At 30.2% G+C, this 23,624-nt stretch overlaps 1 protein-coding gene and 1 pseudogene across 7 annotated transcripts in view; one reads left to right on the plus strand and one right to left on the minus strand.

Annotated features, from left to right (window-relative positions):
* Positions 1–7,305, plus strand: part of LOC143252432 (kinesin heavy chain-like) — a 50,880-nt pseudogene extending 43,575 nt beyond the window's left edge. The window contains exons 20-25 of the transcript XR_013028992.1: positions 638–698; positions 1,104–1,283; positions 2,657–2,793; positions 3,033–3,112; positions 3,613–3,697; positions 6,294–7,305. The product of XR_013028992.1 is annotated as a kinesin heavy chain-like (transcript). The remainder of the gene's footprint in view (positions 1–637; positions 699–1,103; positions 1,284–2,656; positions 2,794–3,032; positions 3,113–3,612; positions 3,698–6,293) is intronic.
* A 1,998-nt stretch (positions 7,306–9,303) lies between these two features.
* LOC143252433 (sorting nexin-13-like) overlaps positions 9,304–23,624 on the minus strand; it is a 70,720-nt gene continuing 56,399 nt past the window's right edge. For 5 of the 6 annotated variants that reach the window (XM_076504525.1, XM_076504526.1, XM_076504522.1 and 2 more), the window contains 5 exons: positions 22,833–23,021; positions 18,797–18,942; positions 18,437–18,505; positions 16,095–16,207; positions 9,304–13,421 (listed from right to left, as the gene is read on the minus strand). In XM_076504525.1, coding sequence (XP_076360640.1) covers positions 13,165–13,421; positions 16,095–16,207; positions 18,437–18,505; positions 18,797–18,942; positions 22,833–23,021 — 774 coding nt within the window. In that variant the 3' untranslated portion in view covers positions 9,304–13,164. The remainder of the gene's footprint in view (positions 13,422–16,094; positions 16,208–18,436; positions 18,506–18,796; positions 18,943–22,832; positions 23,022–23,624) is intronic. The other variant, XM_076504527.1, reaches the window with a different exon arrangement.

Consider the following 23,624-nt stretch of genomic DNA (forward strand, 5'->3'; position numbering starts at 1 on the left):
TAAATCCAAAGTTATAAGAGTTTCCAGTCACAATAAACAAAATTGTTAAAATAGTTTCAATGGTGAGTTACTATCTCCTTTCAAGAAAAGTAGGAAAATAGTTTTGTACCAGTCAGAATTATAAACCACTACCTTTGGTAAAACTTCAAATTTATTTCTCAAAAATTAATTAATTAATTATCCTTAAATCACAGAAGAAAGTCTGCTATGTGCATCTGTGCTCTTCCATGTCGTTTAATGTGAACACAAGAATTTGAGGATTTTATACATCTTGTTGTCTAACAGAAGATCTAAGAAGTTGTTTTTGTACATTATATTTTAAAATGTGACATAGTTCAATATGTTTTTTACATATTTATTCTAAAAGGGAGCTTTATTGTTTCAGAAAACTGAAGAAACATGCAAGATACAAATGTCTTAAACTGTTTTACTGAATATACCTGAAAAAAACTTCAGTAATCCAAATGTGCATAAATACTATTATTATTATGCATTTTAATTGAAACACTATTAGTTTGAAATTTGTAGTATGTTTTAATTCTTAGAAGTTCCTAATTTCCTATATAATAAAACTGTAATGAGTGAGTCAGGACTTTAAGAATCTATCTAAAACATGGAATGGACTATTTCGTTTTAGACTTATAAGCAGTCGAAGAGAACAAGCCCACCAGGACTTGAAAGGCTTAGAGGAAACAGTGGTACGTGCATGTTTGTCATCTGTTTTTACAATAGCTTAACTGTAATTATATTGCTGTTCAAGAAGATTTTAAGAAAGTATAACCTTTATTTTGTAAAAATGATTTCAAAATGTTAATTTTTTTTTCTTGGTGTTGTTAGCACAGATTTGTTTTAATTTTAAACATCTTAAATTATGTTAGTTTATCATTTGGTTTACCTTTAAATTGCAAGATGTTGATATTAACACCAAGTTTGAGGTTTCACTTAAGTTATTTCTTAAGCTAAGAATATGCTAGCATTTTAAAATCAGAAATGTTTTTGTAGTTTCATGATTAAAGATTTCCTATTAAGAACAACTAAAACGTGTGTAGACAGGATTGTTTGAAATTATCAAGTGGTTAAAGTTCCACAATCACTTTCTTTAGTCTAAAGAACTACAGACTCTTCATAATCTTCGTAAACTGTTCGTCGAGGATTTGCAGAGACGAGTGAAGAAATCAGCAGCTGGTGAAGATACGGAAGATACCGGTGGAAGTCTTGCTCAGAAGCAGAAAATCTCATTTTTAGAAAACAACCTTGAACAACTAACTAAGGTCCACAAACAGGTAATATTCTTTTCAAGTTTATTTTCTATAAGCTTTTAATAGATACTAATCCAATACCATTATTATTACATGGTTCATCTTTCTAATTTACTCTTCCTCTTTAAGGTATGGCAGGAAATGTGACATATTTAAATAGTTGAAAGTATTCACTTTTCTAATGTATTAGAAATGGAACATCAAAATTTGACTTGTGAACAACTTTTGAGGTTTTTTTTTATTAATACAGGATTAAAATGTTTTTACATAATATGTGAAAATCTATTATTATATGTATTTAATTTTTATAAAGACGGATGCTTTATGAAAGAACCTTTAAAAGTGTGCCCTTTGACTAAGTCAGCAAATCATATAAAATGTCATTAATCTACATAACATTAATTTTCACTAACCGTTTTCTTAATTTCTTTATATGTAAATGAATCGTATATTGTCTTTATATTTTAGTTTATTGGATTTCTGAAAGTGTATTTCTGTCGCTCTCAATTTTTCCACCATCAGGAATGATACTACTGAGGTAATTAAGTCCTGTTGCTTATTTCAAGATGATCTTGATGCTGATGTGTCTCTGAGAAGCTACAGACAGTGCTTCTCTGTTTTTGTTTTATATCATATACTGTTGAAACTGTTGATGTGGCCTCAAGGGGCAGCACTGTCTCTGTGAGCAGGAACTGACTTACTCTTTATTTTGGTTGGCCTCTTTGATCCTTTCTGTGTTGAACAGAGACAACTCGCATACTTAGAATACATTTATGTCATTCTTTCATTTAATTCCTTCTAATTTGTTCTGATGTCTACAAATTGACCTTCATTCTATAATTGTTTCAACAGCATCTGTAACCTCTTTCTGTCAATACAGACTAGTGTCTTCTTTCTGATTGGTAAAGGCAATATTAAGTTGGTTATTTGAAGTTTTTCATCATCTTAGTCTTAAGGGAAACATGTTGGTTTAATCTTCTGTTGTTCCTTATTTCAAAGTTCTGGTTCTCTTATCACTCTTGTGCTATCATTCTGGAATGTTAACGTGTATCATTTCTGGCTAGCATTAAAGAAAAATACTGCAGTATTTTTCACAGCCCTGTTACTTTACTTCTTCTATATAAGGATAAAGCCACTGCTCGTTGCTAGCCCTCTGGTACCAATATTCTGAGGCTCTGTTAAACATTTTGTGCTATGTTTTCGTGGAAATAAAATATGATTTGTTTTAGGTATCACTAATATTTCCATGTAACAAACTTCTGTAGCTGGATATGTGTTTTGTGGTTTTTATATAAATATTGGAAAGATATTATTTGTTAGAAGTAAGCAGTAAAAATCGTTATTTTTGAAAATGTATTTACAAAACAGAAGTGAATCTGCTTGTTCTCATCTATTAGCTGGTTCGAGACAATGCTGACTTGCGCTGTGAACTTCCCAAGCTGGAAAAACGACTGCGAGCCACAATGGAACGAGTTAAAAGTTTAGAGAGTGCTCTGAAAGAAGCCAAAGAGTGTGCTATGAAAGATCGTAAGAGGTGAGATAAACTTGTGAAAACTGCTGGACTTGTAGTTCAAAATGACTGAAAATAATGTTTAAGTTGTGTTGGTCAGTTCTTCTGTCACATTTTATAAATGTTTCAATTGAGTTACTGCTAATTGGCATAAGTAAACAGTCCAGGGCATTAAATCTCATGTGGTGAATTCTGATTAAAATATATATTTCCTGTGTTTATTTTATTTATTATGTATCAATAACTGTTTGTATTATTAACAGATATCAATATGAAGTAGATAGAATCAAGGAAGCTGTTCGACAAAAAAGTTTGGCTCGTAGGGGACATTCTGCACACATAGGTAAGCATTATTTGTATGACATGTTCTTATCCCAGGCTCAGGTGACTTAGTAACACTATTCTTGAGTAACTAAACATAAAACATCATGAAATAACAGAGTAATCTGAACAAAAAGTAACATCTAAGTTATCCCCCCTCCTCTCATGCAATGTATATTTTTTTCAGAACTGGCCGGTTTGTAATGTGAAAAGTAATCCCACCCCCAAACAAAAAAAAAACAAACAAACCTAAGTCAGCTGTTGTATAGAAGATACTGACCCAATTAAAGTTGATGTGACATGAAAGCTGTTCAGGCCTAACAAATGTAGTTACATATCATATAATGATGCAACTATTTGTTCCAGGCCTAAAAGACATAGTGACATACTATATAATAATGCAGATATTTTCTTCTAATCTGTTTTTGCCCAATGCTCGATAATACTTTTAATTTATATACTTTATTATTTGTATGAGTTGAATTTTATGTCACAAGTTTGATATTGTTATTTTTTACACAGCTAAACCTATTCGAGCTGGTCAACACCCAGTGAATGCTGGTTTTGGGGGTTTCCGTGGAAATTTGGGAACAGCATCTGATGGAACGTAAGACAAAATTATTTTATTTTGTTTATGGATTGAAATGGCAGTGACATTACGTTTAGCATTCTTATGCTTCACTTTTATTAATTTTTAAATATTGTACTAGTTTTGTTATCTTAAGGAAGGCAGGCAAAAGCCAATTAAAAAAAAACTTTCACTTTGTTTATTTTTCCAATAATTGAATAAAATATTGTTTTTGTAATATCCTTCTATCACAGTTATTTTATGGTATCTTTGTATTACAAGAGTTTGTTACATTATATTATCTTTCTATTGCAGTAGTTAACATTCAGTTATTTTATCTAACTGTTACTGTAATAAGTTTCTACTTCTGTTTTCATAATTAGGAAATTGTTTTATTCCTGAAATGTCTTTATTTTTCAAAAAAGGGAAGATTCTAAATATTATACAAGAAATTTTATCGGTTCAAAATTTTCCTGAGTATACAATAAGAGTATGCGAAACAGAAAAGTAAATGAAAAATAAACCTATGTTAAACAATAAATCACCAAACTCTACCCACATTTTGATATTTATATGGTATGATATATGAAATAAAATATATTTAACCATGTTGATAGCTAAGTGTAGTTCTTGGAGATTACAATTTCTTGTGAATTTCTTCATGACAGTTTGTAATAAAAGATTGTTTTTGTATGTATTTATCTTGTTATTTTAGTTCAGGTCTTTCTGGTTTGTCTGTTCTCCTTCCAAACACTTTTCAATTGGCCACCAGTCCTTAATTTCTTAGAAAATTGACTTGTAAACTGGTCCCTTACACTCGGACACCTTTATGGGAGATTTTATGGGATCGATAGTAAAACAATCCAAATATGTATATATATTTTGGGTTCCTTCTGTGCAAGGAAGATTAAAGTGGCACATTTATAAATTTTCATACATCCAGTACATTGACATACAAAAAAGTTGGTTTTGTCCATTTTGAGTCTCGTTAGTTTTTCATTGCCATAAAAAACAAAACATATTTTAGGGTTTTTGAAAATTACTTTGCTGTATTGTGGTCAGTTTACAAAAGATTTGATACAAAGGTAGTTTTTTACAGGTCCCATGCAAATAAAAATGCCTATTTTTATTCATTTTACAAAGGGTCAAAAGGTTAAAAAAAACCCAACAATTTTAGGGATTTGGTCCATTACTTAACACCTTGTTAAGATAATTTTATACAGGCAACAAACAAACATTTAGTAATTATGTTACCACAAGAAGCAAAAATATTCTGCCAGATTTGGGCCAATTTACATGGGACTTACAGTTTTGAATTTTTGTCTTGCTAAATTTTTTAGTAAGGAAAGTACAATTTGGAGTTTTTTTAAAGTGTTCATGTTTATGGTACAAAGATACCAAAGTTCCAAGCACTTACATAAACAACTTTTACAGCTTTAAAATTGGCTGTGTTGGAACTCTGTAGTGGAGATGTTGCATTTCTCTACAACATCTATAATTATTTATTTACAATTAAATATCTAATCATTTTAATATTGTATATTTATCAGAAATTATGATTAAGTTACTGACACATGAAATTTAATTTCTTGTATACTTAGTTATAGATGACATTAAAAGAATGTTGTAATTTTTGGTACAAATACTAAACAATTGGATAAGTAACATTATTACAATAATAATTTGTCTGATGTTTTATTCAGTTCTTTAAATTTCTGATTTGACAGGAAGGGAACATTTTGATGGTGAGATTAAAGTGGTGAAGATTAGGATGAAGAACTTAAAATGTAAAGTAAGAAATCTGTTAATACATACACTGATGTGGCAGATGGAGTGATTGAGGTTTGAACTGTGTTTGTTAATACACACACTGATATGGCAGATGGAGTGATTGAGGTTTGAATCTATGCTTATAAAATGTGAAGAAATACTTCTTTAAAAAGTAATATAATGACACATTATAATTGTTTGTTAAACATTTTGAGAGAAAAGCCACATCAGTCTCTACAAATGATAAAGCTAGGATCTGTCAGTTTAAGGTAGCATCTTCCTTATAAATTTCAGATTAGTTTTCCTTTATTTAGACTAATTATTCACATCCATCCAATGCCTGGACCTTCAATCATGTTTTTAGAAGTTATCAGAAATATAAGGCATTCCTTTGTGTTTATTCTTATAAAATGCAAATTAGCCACAGTGGTAATGTTATACATTTTTGTGCCTATTTCAAGATGTGTTTGTAGAAACAGGCCAAAACCTAGATTAGACTATGTGAAGAATACATGATACTTTAATGGACAAAATTCCTGTTTTAAGAATCCACTAGGTGTTGTATTTCACGGTATTCCTTAACAGTAAGGCTTATAATGTTAAAAATTAGGTTCCAAGACCATTGGTGGGCATGGCATAGCTATCTCCTTGGTTCTTTTTTTAATTAACATGGGAACAATAAATAAACATTATACGTGTCCTGATTAGTTATATGGGAAGTTTGGTTTGTATTATTTATCCATTTCCCCATGAGATAGAGGTTTCTTATTCATGAATTCTGGGATGTAATTGTGTCATTAACTGGTTCTGTTATTAATTAAGATTTAAGTTATGTTGAAGTATTAAATAGTTTCTTTTTCCACAGTGGATGAAGCTGGTAACTGTTGTTGGAAGTGGTTCGAGCCAGTCAGTCGCCAGTAAATAGGGTCAAGACATCCAGCAGTGCTTGTGGCTCCTTTGTATACACAGTTGCGCATGCTTGTTGAGTTGTGGGCTTTTTTTTAATCCAGAACACTGGCTTGTGACTTAGGTCTAATATAATTATACTTATGTGAAGTAGGTAATACTATTTAACTTCACTGGCTTATGACTTAGGTCTAATGTAATTAAATATATGTGAAGTAGGTAATACTGTTTAACTTCACTTTTGAAAAAAAAAAACAGTTTGATAATGTTCGTTTTTTTTTTTAATTCATCCACTTTCTCAGGTTTAAATGTTTACAGAATAAGTTATTTATTGTGGCATCTTGTTGGCTTTCAGTATTATTTTTACTTGTTACTTTTTTGTGACCAAAGTTTTTTTTGTATATTTAATTTATGGAATAAAAATGCAAGGGAAGGTGGTTGTGAGATTTTTTAAATAGCATTTACGTTTATAGTTTTAAAGGCTTTTGAAGCTGTTTGAGATAATTACCAACTATTGGGACCACCTTGCTATGGTAGTGCTATTTAAATGCAATAGCTTGCACCTAGTTGAAGGATGCAGTCCCTACGATCTGTGTGATATATAAGCTTAAAGGATTGTGGAAATGGTGAGACATTAGCTAATCTTTCTTATTGTGCTGCAAGGAAAAACATTTCATTTCTGTGTATAATCTGCCTTACGTCAAAAGTATTTATTATAATTTAGAAACTTTTATAAATGTTATTTCAAGATTATAATTTTGGTGTTGTACACTTTCCACAACCTTGGTGATACTATAATATGTTTGTACTGAATTTATGGGAGAATTGAATCTTTCATGTTTGGCTCTAATAACTGGATCAAAACCAGAGCATTGCATTTCTCACACCATTATGCTGTGATGCATAAAGCTTTGTTATATTACCATGCACTGTATCAATTCTGGACCTTAATAAAACCTTATGTTCATGTAGTTTGTTTCTTAAAGAATGTTTGTAGTAGACATTACATGTACCTGCAGGTTAACTAGTATTAACATTTTCTGAAAGCAGAATCTGGCATACAACCATATTGGTCAGAATACTAATATTTGATGCAAACAGAGCTTTAGCCTGAAGGATATGACTGATATAGCAGGGTTTGGAATACTATTACTACAGTGGCGTTGGAACTGGCTATGCTCCATATCGCAACTGTAAACCTTATAAAATTTCTGGTCCGTATGCCCTCCATGATTAAAGTGCTTTTATACTATAATGGGCTCATCATAAAATCTGTATCTAAGCACTCACTGGTCTTTAATTCTTCCATTCTTAAGTGAAAGACACACATTGTAATTAATAATGGTTCAGAGGTGTATACAAATAGTGTTGTTACAACTGCCACATATAATGTATGCCAGAGGAACACATTGTTGGCAATGGGTATTACAAACATAGAACAGTTGGAACACTTTTTAATTCTTGAAAACCCATAACTAACTACGTAAGGAATGTAGAATTCGATATTGCGTCTGCTAAACAATTGTAATTATTCTTCAAGGTGTAATAAGTTTTTCTTTCCTCAAAAGTTGGAATGTCATTTACAAAACTTAAAGCCCAAGACACAACACCAAAAACTTACATTTTTCAATTTGACATCATGGATGTAAAAACTGGTGTAGCTTTAACATAAACCAGTAGTTTGTTAAAAGTAGCAAGAGCTAACCCCCAGATACCTCTCAGCATGGTACTTAACAGCCAATGAGGAAAACTTGTGTTCATTCACTTTTTGAATTAAGATTTCATATTGTGAGAGGACTTCACATCTCTTTGTATCTACATCATTGGTTCTACTTCTGTTTGTCTTTTACAATTCAAGTGAAGTACATGGAATCTTATTGATGGTATTATACACATTTAGTTAAATTTATGTAATATGTGATTTTTAACAGTTGTATCTCTCAATAATTCTTTATCGTAATAAAATTATGAACTTCAAAGAAAATAGCCAACTTTAACAGCATGTATATTACATCTATGCTACATGTTAGCAGAGTAGGTAACATATACAAATAATTTCTTTGATGTCAGTCAAATCTTAACATTACATTTACCTTCCAGTATTTTAGGCTTTTATTTCTTGTTTATAAGATAGGAACTAATCACCCAACTATCCTCCTGTTTTGTTTTTTGTAAAGTCACCGAAACTGTCAGACTAATTGTGTTCAGCAAGGGACAGTGCAAGGTTCACCTATTATGATGGTAGGGTGATAATTTACATTTAGATATAAAGGTTATATGTTTGTGTATTTACTTGTAAGAGGTGTTCAGTCCTGCCAAAGCACACACTTTCCTTCAATTGTGGAGTCCTGGCTTTGTATGTTATCTTCATAGTATTGTGATAATACTGGATTCTCTGCAGAGCTTTGTTATATAAGAAGGCTAACCTACACGAACATCAAGAACAAATGGAGATGTCCATGATGATAAGAAACCCACTAGAAGTAAAACTATCTCAGGATGGCTGCTATAGGTATTAACACTTACTAATAATGTAATTACTTAAGAAGATCAAAATGTTCTCTGCTTTATTAGTAACTCTTAATACCCATACCAGCCATCCTAAGGTACAAATGGGGATGTACACTTTTTCTCTACAGGCCACAAAAAACAAGAGTAAATCATTTATTTTGGTGCTACCTTATTATATCTCAGCTTGGGTGCAAATAAGTTTTGTCTTCAACTAGAGTTTTAAAGAAGCAGTGAGAGCTGCTTTTTCTGTACTGTCAACTAAAACTGTGCATGTCAGTTATGATAGAGTTCAACATTTAATTTTTGAACAGACATACTATCATAAAACAAGTTATAAGAAAAGTGTAGCTCTATTTAATTCTCACTTCAAATTTTGTCAAGAAATATTACACTTGCAGACTGCATTCCCTTGTTTGGAATACACAAAACCTGGTCTTAAGTAACTCTCAGACAGAAAATAATATTTGATATAATTTATTTACACCAAGTACAATCGTGACTTCTATTACATTTACTGAAATGGCACTTAAAACTTTTTTAAAAATCACGGCCTCTCGTACCTAAAATAGGCATAGTGCTGACAACAGCTATTGTTAAAAAGAACAAAGTGCTTTCTAGTATTTACCTGAGAAATATTTTTGCATAACAAAGTGTCCAAGTTAAAGTAAGGGTACAGGGTTCATTTTAACAAATATTTGAACATGGTAACAGTGAAGATAGCATAGGGTAATATAGTGGAAACAATAATTATCCACAAATTAATATTAACAGTAATGTTTGTATAAAAATTAACTCTACACAAGTTCCTTACTTTATTTGTTCCTAGAACTGAGATACAAATATGTAAGCAGTTAATATTGACTGTATTTAATAGGTTCTAGTCATAAATAATACACAACCATTTTCTTAGAACCTAGCATGTAACATTTTCCTCAGAGAAATACGTTACTTCAATATGCTCCCTAACACTAGTTTTTGTGACTTAAAACAGTTCAAAAAAATTCCTTTTGGTTTTCTTATCTTCAATTTCATTGACTAGTTTTTCAAAGTTAATTTTAGTAACTAATATAAGCCTCCTTATTATGATTATTAATGTTTTCTACCAATAACTAGTCCTGACATGTATGGCATTATTTCAATGGCTATATCCAGCAACTATGAATAGTTTTGTTTTTCATATGGTTAACAAGACGGTTTAATTTTATAAATAAGTAAAACTAATTTATGGCACAATTTAATCATGTTATACTTTATTATGTAGTCTAACAGACAGAAGAAAGAAAATTTCTCAATTATTTTGTTCTTTTTACACAAACGAATTCATTTTTAAAGAGAAAATAGTTGAAGTAGGTTATGAAAATATCACATTATAATTTTAGTTAAATTTCAAAATCCTGACCTATGACCCAATGCAATAGCAGTAGTTTAACAGGAACAGATTTTCACAGTCCTGGATCCAGTTTTAAATACACAGTAATTTCTCACAAACTCTTGTGAAAATCTCCACATAGTATACTTAGTTTTTGTTCTTCCCTTAAAGCATGATATCACATTTTGATATTGTTTACACAATAAATAAGTTGAAAGTAAGATATTTACAGTTTTTCATGAAAACACATTTCCCAATATTTTCTATACAAGGATTGAGTCACCACTATATAGAAATATAGCAACAATTTGTGGTAACAATTATGTTACACATACTAGAACAAATCACACACTTTGTGTAGTTCAGAGTCCCTAGCATTCTGATAAAGCTCCTGCATTATCTTAGTTTCTTTTATGTGGCCCAAGTCCGATACTGCTTGTATGAACACAGTTTCAAACAAGGTATCCAAGCAACACAAAACCTGATTTCAGATTCTGGTTGAAGGAAACGGAATATCTACTATCCGAGTAATTTTCTGAGAACATTCTCACCACTTTGGGTAAACAGCACACTTGTTAACCCTAGCACCACCTGTCTGAGGTAATAACAAACAAATACAAAACACCACCAACAGTTTAAATTCATGTAGGATATATATTAAACTCAGTAACATTGCCAATGGCTTTTTTACTTACTTCACATTAAAATTATTACATGCTAATTTCGCTACGATAAACGCTAGCTACTGTTACACATCTTTTATCCTCTTAATGAAAGATCACGTTTTGAAACTTTTTTGGTATTCTGATGATTATAAAGCTAATTTCATAAGTCTTTTGTTTAGTTTCATTTATGTGTGTGTATATAATAGTCCTTTATGTATTTTTATGAAACTATTTTCTACAATGAAATGTCTATCTCAAAATATGTTTTTAAAACATGAATATCTTTGACCTTGTTTTTTGTGTACATTGGTTTTATAAGTTCATATTCACAATATTATCTCACTGCACTGCAAGATGGTGTGGAGCTGGGTTTATTCCCATTTGTGGATGCTCACAAAAGTATACTATTGTCCTACAACAGGTACAACAGTGCGAGGGGGGATGTATTATATGTTTGTTTCTGGCAGTTCATGTAATTTAAAACTATCTTCTTATGATGAGAAAAACATTTCATTATATATTTTTGAGCAACTCAAATAATTTATCATCAAACAGTGGCTGTGGACCACTTTTAATATGTGAAAACATACTACAACTCGCATTTAGGCAAGAATTACTAAGAATGTTTGAATATCCTGACAATGATAAGAGATTTCCTTGTCTAAAAAAATAAGAAAAACAATAAAGAATATAATTGTATTTATGGTTGGACCTAAGTTTATTAGTGGAATGCTACAACATTCCTACCTCATTATGGTACCCTTTTAAAACTTTTGTCCCTCACTGACAACAAACACTTTACGATCATTGTTTTGGAAATCTGTAGACCCCAATATTTGGTCCTAGTTCAAATATTTTTTCTATTTGCTCAAATGTAGCTTTTTTCTATATTAAAGAACTGTGCTATAATGAGAAAAAAATAAAATGTAATTCAATAAAGTCATGATGAGAAACATAACATAGGAATGTATCAATAATGAGATTTTGTACCACAATATACAGGATTACAGCACCTAATCAACAGTCCCTTCAAAACTGTTTCTGACGTGTATACAAATAAATACTACACTAAAACTTAAAACTCCAGAAAACAAGGGCTGAAATAACTTGAAATATGTGATTGATGACAATACAGCTAATCTCACTCATTTACAAGTTTTTACAATGCTTGAAAGTTTGTGCTACATATTTTGAAAACACACACAAAAACACTAGTTAAAGTACAAGAATTTTTCATGAAAGTTTCCACCAATTGTTTCAACAAGAGTCTTAAAACATAGACCTGATATATAAAGATAGGTTTAACTGCTGATGTGTTACTACCAATAAATATACCTGATATACAAAGGTAGACTTAACTGCTGATGTGTCACTACCATTAAATATACCTAATACACAAAGGTAGTCTTAACTGCTGATGTGTTACTACCAATAGACCTGACATACAAAGGGTAGGCTTAACTGCTAATGTGTTACTACAAAATTTGAGTATGAAAATTATTTCACATCACTAGAACTGTTGCTTGTAAGAAGAACAGCTCAAAGCTACAAATTTCATTCCAGTGAACTAGATAGAGAGTTAAACTATCTGTATCCACTTTATAACTATAGGATATAAAATTATCCTACAATAACTAGATATTTCAGCAACAGATCTTGTAGGAAGTACGTCTACACTGCAATCTAACAATTACCTTTGTCACATTCAAAATACTTAATGTATTAAAATATCAGGATGCATGATATTCACATTGAATAATTTTATTTCAGTAGAAACATTCCACCATTGCCTACTCATTTTTCAAACACCATGTCCAAATTCAGTTTAACATGTTATTAATTTCTCTCAAACTATTAACCAGTATTGTTATATTCAGTCCACATTTTTCTTCCACCTCTCAGCTTCTCCTTTTATATATATTTACTGCATGTCATTTTAATCTAACAAATATGTACCATAAAAACTGTTCTTTGAAAATATAAATACATAACAGATCAAGGGAAAAAACCCTCCCCTAAATTTACTTACACTACTTATAATTTATAGTGTAAACTAATACACATATATTCAGAATTCAAGCAGTTTTCAGAAGTAATTGATACAGATCAACTGAAATCACCTCACCTTGTGTAACTAAATATTATTTACACTCATGGAAAACAACTTACACTCTCACCTCTTATATATACAAAACACATGTACACATGCTATTGTATACACAAGACACATGCTGTTGATTACACTATATATTCACGAGTTTATTTACATTCTGTCATCTTCATTGTCACCTTTTCACTGGAGTTATCTTACTTTTCCCTTTAGAATCACTGATGCTGGAGTCTTTGGAAGCAAAGCGGGGTGAACGTGAATGAAGTTTCTTAAAAACAGAGGAGAGCTGGTTGTCTGGAAAGAGGAGTTCCAATATTCCTTCCAGAAGGACATAAATGAGGCGACGATTCAACTCAGGGTGCTGGAACATCTCAAATACACACAAAAGGCCTTTGCGAGTTGTTTCACTTCCAATAATGTGTTTCAGCTCATCTGTTAAACAAGCAATAAAAGTTTCGACATATTAACACTGTGTCTTGAACAGAACCACTCCACACATGTACAACAAGTTTCAGTGGACCAGCCATTCTAGACACGTACAACAAGTTTCAGTGGACCAGCCATTCTAGACATGTACAACAAGTTTCAGTGGACCAGCCATTCTAGACACGTACAACAAGTTTCAGTGGACTAGCCATTCTAGACACATACAACAAATTTCAATGGACCAGCCATTCTAGACATGTACAAGTTTCAATCAGTAAGATGCATCACAAGTGTTAGGTTGGTCTTTCAGTCTGTAAGAGGTATCAGAAAAATTTCTTTGAACTATAGATTGGTTCTTATAACAACCATTTGACAAATTTCTGAAAGATTAATTAATAATGAGAAGGAAATATATGACCAAGTCTCAATACTGCTTTGAAAAACCAACAATTTTCATTAAAAAGTTGTAACATTCTAATTAAATGAGGCCCAGTAGAATTATTGTATACATAAATACATACAAAACATACTTGGTTATCTTGATGCTATAATATTTCAAATATTAAAAAAAGCTTTGGGAGATGTGTAACAATTATGCTTTAAAATAAAATGTTAGAAAATGATTAGGTTCGTTGAATGTAGCAGATACGACACGATTTTACATTTTCCTTTTAACATTGTCTAAAAAAAATTAAATTTTATCCTTTTCAGAGGGGTCACAGGTCAAAGACTATGTCACCACATTGTTTACTTCTATTCAAAATTTTATTGAACTACTATTTTATGAATTTATCTATTCAATTTAAATTAACTGTAGATTATAATCCCAATTTTCATATTATAGGTTATTTAATTTCTTAATTTAAAAGTAAATGTTAAACAATCACATCTAAACATCAATTTTTGTGTGTCACTTGGTATGATGAATGCAGCACAGGTTCAAATTAGATGCTTGTGATGTCAAATTTACAAAGTCTACAAGTTTTCATGAATTAGGAGTTCAAATTACCAATATTGATAAACTAGAATATACAGTTAAAACCTTTCATCTTTTCTGTTTGCTGAGCTACAACTACATTTAGTAAATCACACACCTCTTTCCATTTTTGGAAATGGTCCCTTATATTCACTTACTTTTATATATGACATGTGAAAAACTAATTGGAAGCTCAGAATGTACCCTTAGTGATTTTCTAAGCTATTTTTAAATATAAAGGCGTTCTCTCTTTCATTCAAGACAAACCCTCAAGCTAGTAGGTTCAGTCTTTAGTCTATTTTCTTAATTGTTTAAAATTCAAATACAGATTAGTTATTAGACCAGATAAATTATAATAGAATCCTATGGTACTGATGAAGTGATATTATCATTCAAATGTTTATATAAAGCCTAACAAATTATTTCACATCCTTCATGTGCAAAAGTTCTTGAGGCTTAGCATGCTAAGACAAGCAGTAACAAGTACAAAAGAGACTAAGATAATTCCTTGCTTTATTTCTTTAACTCTTTTCTCTTAAGAAAAATAAATTTAAGTTGTTTGTAAATAGTGAATCTATACACATACACATATACAACTTATAATTATTGAAATGTGACTAACATACAGAAAAGATAGGTCACTTTCTAAACACTAAAGGTCAGCTTTATATTATTGAATATGGTAATATAATTGCACGTGCCTGGCTAAAAGGTCATGTAATAAAAATAATAAAAGTATATAAATATATAATGTTATGAGATTTAAGCTGTTTAGTCTGAACATACATTTTCTCATTTCATAATCTGTAGTCATTCCAGAACAAAAAAGTAATTTACAATCATATCTTAATTTTACATGGTGGCCTCATGATTGGTCAAATTGACTGAACCCAAACAAAGATTCAATAGTGAAATAAATATAAAATATAAAGTGAAAATGTATTCTCAAGATGGCTGGTATGGGCATTAAAACTAATTAAAATAAAGTACAGAACAATGTTTCAACCTTCTTAGGTCATCTTCAGGTTAACATCTTTGTTAAGAAGGGTCAAAACATTATTCTGTACTTTAATTACAGTTTTAATACCCATACCAGCTGTCTTAAGAATACATTTTTACTTTAAGTGGGTTTCTTGTCATCACAAAATATGGAAAGTTTCTTATGAAAAGTTTGATAAAAATATCTCAACATAAGGATTATGCATGTGAAATTTGGAAGTTATTATGATGCATGAAATGATTGCAAGTTGGATGAGCAGCATGCAAAAATGAAAAAGGTCCAAGAAAGACACTGTTTAACAAACCTTAAAACTTAATAAATAGAACAAGTGCTATTTTGCATATTAAAGCATTCTAATGCTCACTGATAATATGCCAGATTTTGTGAACATATGTTTACTAATGTAACAGTAATAGAATGAAAATAATAAGAGCAAAACGGTTACATGGTCGGTCCCAGAGACCAAGCCATGCTGAAAGTTCATTAATGAACAGATGCCACTTCAATGAGCCTAAGTTAATTATGTCTCCAAATGATGATCTATCATCAACCTGAAAGCCCAAGTTTTTATTCTTTTATCAACATCACTTTGTTTAAATTGTGGTTTTTGAGCATAATATTTAGTCCTCACTTTGAATACCATTATAATTGCATATTTTTCCAAATAATGCTTTAAAAATAGAAATTTTAACAAAGACCCCACCTGAGATACTACATAGCATTACCATCTTAGTAGCAATTCGAGTTCTTAATTTTGTATTGGCATCTCGTTCTGGTGAAGGAAGAGCCAGGGAACCATTTGGCCAGAAGTTCTGTCTACGATAGAAAAAAAAACAAGTTTAAAAAATCAATTCTTAACATAGTTTAAGAAAATTCCACATTGTCACTGAAAAGAACAGACAATAAACACAAATATTTATAGATGCCTTCAGATATCAAACTAATCAGACTAAACCTGGAAATCACTTAATGGAATGATCTTGTGAGAGATGAATGAAGTTGATTTAGAAAACAATTTATTTAATACAAAACTTTGCTTTAAGTTAAAAACAAACTACATAGTTTGTCATGAATAGTGATACTAGTAACTCTGTTATACGTATTTTATACCTTACAATATACAGTCCATTTTTTCTTCAAACTTGCAAAAAACAACTTTGATTTTTTTTCTTTTTTTTTTAAATGAAGGTTACTCCAATAACAAGCATGAAGGACTCTCAGGAGCAATTTTTATCAATAGATTACCGTTGTAAATGCAGTTTAATTCTATACCTTTGCAATTTATACAAAAAGTAAAATGTTGCAATATTAGTACATTCATATGATTATAATTGGGTGTTTGTTTATATTATCTACACTGTTCATGATTAAATACAGAAAATTTAATGTATAAAAATTGTTAGTGTGTCATAAGGTTATGATGACAAGTACTGGAACATGCAACAACAGTTGTTCAGGTTATACTTACTATGTTAAACATAGTATGAAACTTATTCAGATGAAACATTCAGATATCCAAAACTAACTAACAGTACTTCTGGTGCTAATGCTTCCTAGCAAACTGTGGTTGTGGTGCTAGTCTTACTAACAGAATTGAAGTTTTAATACTTCGTAACAGTACTTATGGGATCCTTTCCAGATGGGTCATGGGTCAAAAGCCATGCCACTGGTTTCTTGATTTGTATTCAAAATTGTATTGAACTACTATTTTATGAATTTATCTCCTAAATTTAATATCAAACTGTAGATTATAATCCCAATTTTCATATTATAGATTATTTAATTTCTTAATTTAAAAGTAAATGTTAAACAATCACATCTAAACATCAATTTTTGTGTGTCACTTGGTACGATAAATGCAGCACAGGTTCAAATTAAATGCTTGTGACGTCAAATTTACAAAGTCTATAAGTTTTCATGAATTAGGAGTTCAAATTACCAATTACCAAATATAAAGGCATTGTCTCTTTCTTTCAAGACAAACCCTCGAGCTAGTAGGTTGAGTCTTCAGTCTATTTTCTTAATTGTTTAAAATTCAAATACAGATTAGTTATTAGACCAGATAAATTATAATAGAATTCTATGGTACTAATGAAGTGATTATTATTCAAATGTTTATATAAAGCCTAAGAAATTATTTTGTTTCACATCCTTCATGTGCAAAGTTCTTGAGGCTTAGCATGGTAAGACAAGCAGCAAGTACAAGGGTTATAGTTAGAAGAGAATTCTTTGCATTATTTCTTTATTTATGGTTCTATCTTAAGAAAAATAAATTTAAGAATGTGTTTGTGAACAGTAATAATCTATATACATATACAATTAATAGTAATTGAAATGTGACTAGTTTACCAAATACTAGTTCATTAAAACAGAGACAAGTTCACTTTCTAAAAACTAAAGATTAGTTTTATATTATTGAATACTGTTATGAGTGCACATGCACTGCATCATTGTAACTAGTGTATTGTTAGCTAGGCATGGTGGAAAGGTCGGTATAATAAAATTGAAAAATATATATAAATGTATAGTGTTATGAGATTTAAACCATTTAGTCTAAACATATGTTTTCATTTCTTAATCTGGAGTCATACTAAAATGCAAAAGGCATATTTATGTTGACTAATTTTGTTTGCTGGTTACAAAAATTGGTCAAATTGACTGAACATAAAAACATTCATTAGTGAAAATAAAGTTATTTTCTTAAGAAACATTTGATAAAATGATCTGAACATTGTAAGGATTTCACACGTTGAAAATTTTCTAATTCACAATAGTATGTTTAATCTTAAAATTAAACTTACTTTTCATGTTAGACAGGCAACATGCAAAAACAATGTTTAACAAACTTGAAGACTAAATAGAAAAAATATATTTTGCATATGAAAATCTTGCATTGTTTACTGATAATATGCCAAATTTCATGAACATACATTAACTAATGTAGCAGTAATGGAATGAAAATTATAACAAGGACAAAATGTTTACAAGTTTGGTCCTTGAACTGAAAGAGTTAACACTAACAGTACTTATGGTGTTAACACTTACTTGAATGTTTTAACGTAGTGGGCAACTTGTTCAGAAGATGTAATCCACTCCACGTAGTCAAGAATTTTCCTGTTTTCATAGTAAGAGAAATACTTTCTCACAGATGTTTACTGATAAAACACTTGCAAGTCTGTATTACTGAACCTGTTGTAGGTTTTACTTCTTAGTAAAATTTATAGCTCATCTATAAATTTTAGGCATTTTGTAATTAATTTCTTTCTTGTGAAACAGTTTAACAAAAATATTTAATTTGGACATAAATGTGACTGTTTATAGATAAGTTTCATTAATAGAAGCTGTACCTGTTATAAACAATCAGTTATCAATCATGACAATAAGACTCATTAATAGAAAAAGCACCTATTAATTGTATCTCCAAATGTTGCTTTGATGATCTGTCGTAGTAATACAACAATCCTCCGTCTCAACCACTGATTCTTGCTTTTGAGATCAAATACTTCGTCCATCAGCAAAACAAGAATTCGTAATGGAATGTTGTCTTGAGTCTGAAAATATTTAAGAGAAAACAGAATTAATGAAAATTAAAGAGAGAAAATAAGAATGTAAAAAAAAAAAAGTTCTGTTGATTCACTAAGATACAGAACTACCAATATATGGAGAAGACACACGATAACTTAATAGAAACACCAGTATGTGAAGAAATAGATCCATCTAATTACAAAAATATATAATTTTAGAATAGAATAACTGAAATCAAAACAAAGTTAGGTGAGTGTTGCATCGAACCTTCTGGATAAGCAAGAAGTTTATACAAATGAAAAGTGAATGTAGAAAAAGATCGAGAAACTTGAATGTAAATAGTAATTAACTCTTTCACCATAAGCTTAATCTGTGGGACCAGCCTTGTTGCCAATCCAACATGCAAAGTAATTATTCTTTTAAGATTAAAATACTTTTATGCATCAGAAAACCTTTCAAATTTCACATATAAAATCCAGACAGTTCTATTAACCATTTAAGAATAACTTTTCATTTCACTAACAAATCTTTTAATGGGTTCAGTGGATTTGACAGATCCAGTAACCACCATATAAATCTATAAAAGTAACATAAATTGTGCCTTTTTTTGTTCAGGAATGACTACAGATTATAAAATGAAAACACACATTTAGACTAAACAGCTTAAATCTCATAACATTGTACACTTATAATTGTTATTGTATTAACCTTTCATCTGTGTCTGGCTATCAATACATAAGTTACAATCATGTGGTGCATGTGTCTATGTTACCATATCTAAAAGTATAAAATTTACCTTTAGTCTTGACTGCATTTTAGTGGACTAGTATTTAGTAAGCTATAGTGATGTTTAAATTATTCTATATTATATATGTATATAGATTATTATTATTTAGAAACAGATTATCAAGCTTATTTTTCTCAAAATACAGAATAGTAAATAAAGAAATAAAATAAAGAATTCTCTTCCACTTATGACCTTTGTACTTATTGCACACGTAGAATGAGAAACAAAATATTTTGTTTTATATAAACATCTGAATAATCAAATAAATACTAAATTACTTCATTGATACTATAGAATTCTATTACAATTTACCTAGTTTATTAAGTGATCTGTATTTGAATTTTAAGAAAATAAGAAATCACAAACAGACTAAAGACTCAACTTACTAGCTTATAGATCTGTCTGGAAAGAAAAAGAAAAAGACACCTTTATATTTGAAAACGGTTGAGAAAACCACTAAGGAGACATTCTGAGCTTCCAATAGGTTATTCGTATGTCATATAGAGAAATAAGCATATGTAAGAGACTATTTCCACAAATGGAAAGAGAATAGTGGGTGCCACTGTGTTTGATCCACTAAATATAGTGATAGCTCAGTAAATAGAAAAGGTTACTTTATATTCTAACTCATGAATATTGGTAATTTTGAGCTCCAAATTCATGCAAAACTAGACTTTATATTTTGACATTATAAACATATAACTGTAACCAGTGCTGCATTCAACGTATCATGTGACCCACTAATACCTATATTTAAGGCAGGTTATTTTAATATTTTCTTTCAAGTTAAAAAATTAACTAATATATAATATTAAATTTGAATTATAATCTACAATATGATACTACATCTAAGGAGATAAGTTTATAAAACAGTTCAATAAAACTTTATATTTAAGTTGACAAACATGATGACATGGCCTCTGACCTGTGACCAGCAGAGAGGTTTAATGGCTGTCATAAACCTGTTCGGTATAGGAAACAATACAAATATCTGTTATACGTAAATAGCAATAGAAGCTTAATTTAGATTACAAACATTTGGAAACCTTCAAAAGAAAATGTACCCAAAACTGCCATCAAGTTTAGTCTACATCTGACAGTTTAAATGGCAAACCAATTACACTGACTATTGCATTTACAAGAAAGGCAGAACCAGTATTCCTGTGGGAATGAGCTGATACATCACTTCAGAAAGGTCATTGAGTTACAAAGAATAAAAGGACAATACAACTATTTCTCAAATATCGGATTAGGGATTAAACTTATCACTATGGGTCAGAGGTCAAATTTTGAATGAATGACTACTTTATGAATTTCTCCTTAAGTTTGGTATCAAACTATAGATAATTTAAATTTGCATATTTAATTTCTTAATTTAAAAGTAAATATTAAAAAAACACATGAATGTTGATTTTTCTTCTGTGTCATGTGGTATGTTGAATGAAGCACTGATTCAAATTAGATCTTTGTGATGTTAAAATACAAAGTATGTAGTTTTGTATGAATTAGAATCTCAAATATTTGTTGATATATTTCTCACATACTGAATCAAACAGTGGCCCTGCTGAACTTTTTTTGCAAATGGTCCCTTGATTATGTCTACTTCTATGTATGTGAATAACTAATCAAAAGCTAAGAATATCCCCTAAGCAATTTTCTCACTAATTTTCAAATGTAAGTGTTGATTCTGTTTTGAGACAAAAATCTGTGGTGGTAAGTTGAGTTTTTAGCCTAATTAAGATATCATATTTTTGAGATCCAAATACAACTTAGTTAATAAACTTTGTAAATTATACTAGAATTCTATGGTGTAAATCAAGTAATTTACAATTTTTTGGTTATTCAAATATGTACATAAAACCTCGAAAAACTCATTTCATTTCACATCCTCCACAAAAAATTTCTTACAGCTTAGCAAAGGAGTACAACAATTGTAACTCAGAGAGATAATTGTTTGCTTTACTTCTTTACTTACTGTTCATCATTTAAAGAAAAATAAGTTGAAAAACTTATTTCTAAATAGTAATAATGTATATACATATTTAGTGTAACTGAAAATTGATTACATTTTACAAAAACTAGCCAATAAAGCACAGCCAAGACAGTTAACTTTCTACAGGTCAGTTTTATATTCTTGGATTTAGTAACAAGGGTATAAATGCCTCATCATCGTAACTTCTGTGATGTTAGCCAGCAACAACTAAAAGGTAAATAAAATAAAAATAATAAATAACTAAATCTTATGACATAAGCAAGTTAAGCAAAACCTGTTTTTGAGAAACAAGTAGAGCCATTCTACAAAGAAAAAAGTGCAATTCATATACATTTCCTAACTTACGTTGGTTATGAGATCAGTTAAATCTACCAAACATTTATAGTGATTCTGATTCAAGTGTAAATAACAAAATGTAAAGCTTTTCTTTTTAAAAACACGAGAAATTTGAACATTTTCTCAAGCATAAAATTATTTTTTTTAAATGATAATTATTCAGGACATTGGATAGTCAACATTCTGAAAGAAAAAAAATTTGAGAAAATCTTTAATTAGAAAATCTTAAAACTTAATTCAGAAACCTGATACTTTGTGTATAAAATCCTAATAATGGATTTTAACAACTTGCAAAACATAAACATGTGCATACATTATCAAATATAGTATAATTAATTCTCATAGATACTTTCACAGTAATGGGCTGGTTGGATTCCACCCAGCCTGTAATAAGAGTTAATCTATTAAAGTTAGTTTAACCAAAAAATAAGTAATCTAACTACATAATTTATTACAGCTTTGATAAGTTTTTAACACACATAGATTTCCATATGTTCTGACCTTACCTTGTTAAAACTCTGGTTAATTTTATCACATATTCAAATCTCTGTATGATCTGACCTTACCTTATTGGAACTGTAATAAGTTTTTAACACACACATACATCTCCATGCGATCTGACCTTACCTTATTAAAACTAAGTTTTAACATATACATCTCTATGCGATCTGACCTTACCTTATTAAAACTATGATAAGTTTTTAACACATATATACATCTCCATACAATCTGACCTTATTTTATTAAAACTATGATAAGTTTTTAACACATATATACATCTCCATATGATCTGACCTTACCTCTATATCAATTCCAGCAGCCACTTTTCCACTGTCAGGAAGCACAGGGTTGAGAGATGGAGAGAAGCGGCCTCCAAGCACTTTAACGAGTCCATCCTTCAATCCATCAATGAGGTTATCAGGCATTGTCTTGACAATATTACCCATCGTCTTAACTGATGATCTGAGAGGATTAACTAATGTTCCAACCTTCAAGTAGAGTAACAAATTATATCAAGATACCCAACAATATACAGAGGATTAACTAATGTTCCAACTTTCAAGTAGAGTAACAAATTATATCAACATACCCAATAATATACAGAGTTGGGTATATTAAAGGTATATTATTGGAACTAAAGTTCAAACCTTCAAGTGGAGTAACAAATTACAGTATCCACATACCCAGTAACATAAAGAGGATTAACTAAAGTTCAAACCTTCAAGTAAAGTAACAAATTATAGTATCCACGTACCCAGTAACATAAAGAGGATTAACTAAAGTTCAAACCTTCAAGTAAAGTAACAAATTATAGTATCCACGTACCCAGTAACATAGAGAGGATTAAATAAAGTTCAAACCTTCAAGTAAAGTAACAAATTATAGTATCCATGTACCCAGTAACATAAAGAGAATTAACTAAAGTTCCAACCTTCAAGTAGAGTAACAAATTATATTATCCATGTACCTAATAATATACATGCTATTCTAATTGGTATAACAAACAGTTATTTAATAAAAGTTTGAATGTAAGACACATTGGGTTATGCCCAGTAAAAAATACCCAAATGTATAGTGTTAAGTTCAAAATT

The sequence above is a fragment of the Tachypleus tridentatus genome, chromosome 6 (genome assembly GCF_004210375.1).
Source record: "Tachypleus tridentatus isolate NWPU-2018 chromosome 6, ASM421037v1, whole genome shotgun sequence".
In the NCBI taxonomy this organism is placed as follows: Eukaryota; Metazoa; Arthropoda; class Merostomata; order Xiphosura; family Limulidae; genus Tachypleus; species Tachypleus tridentatus.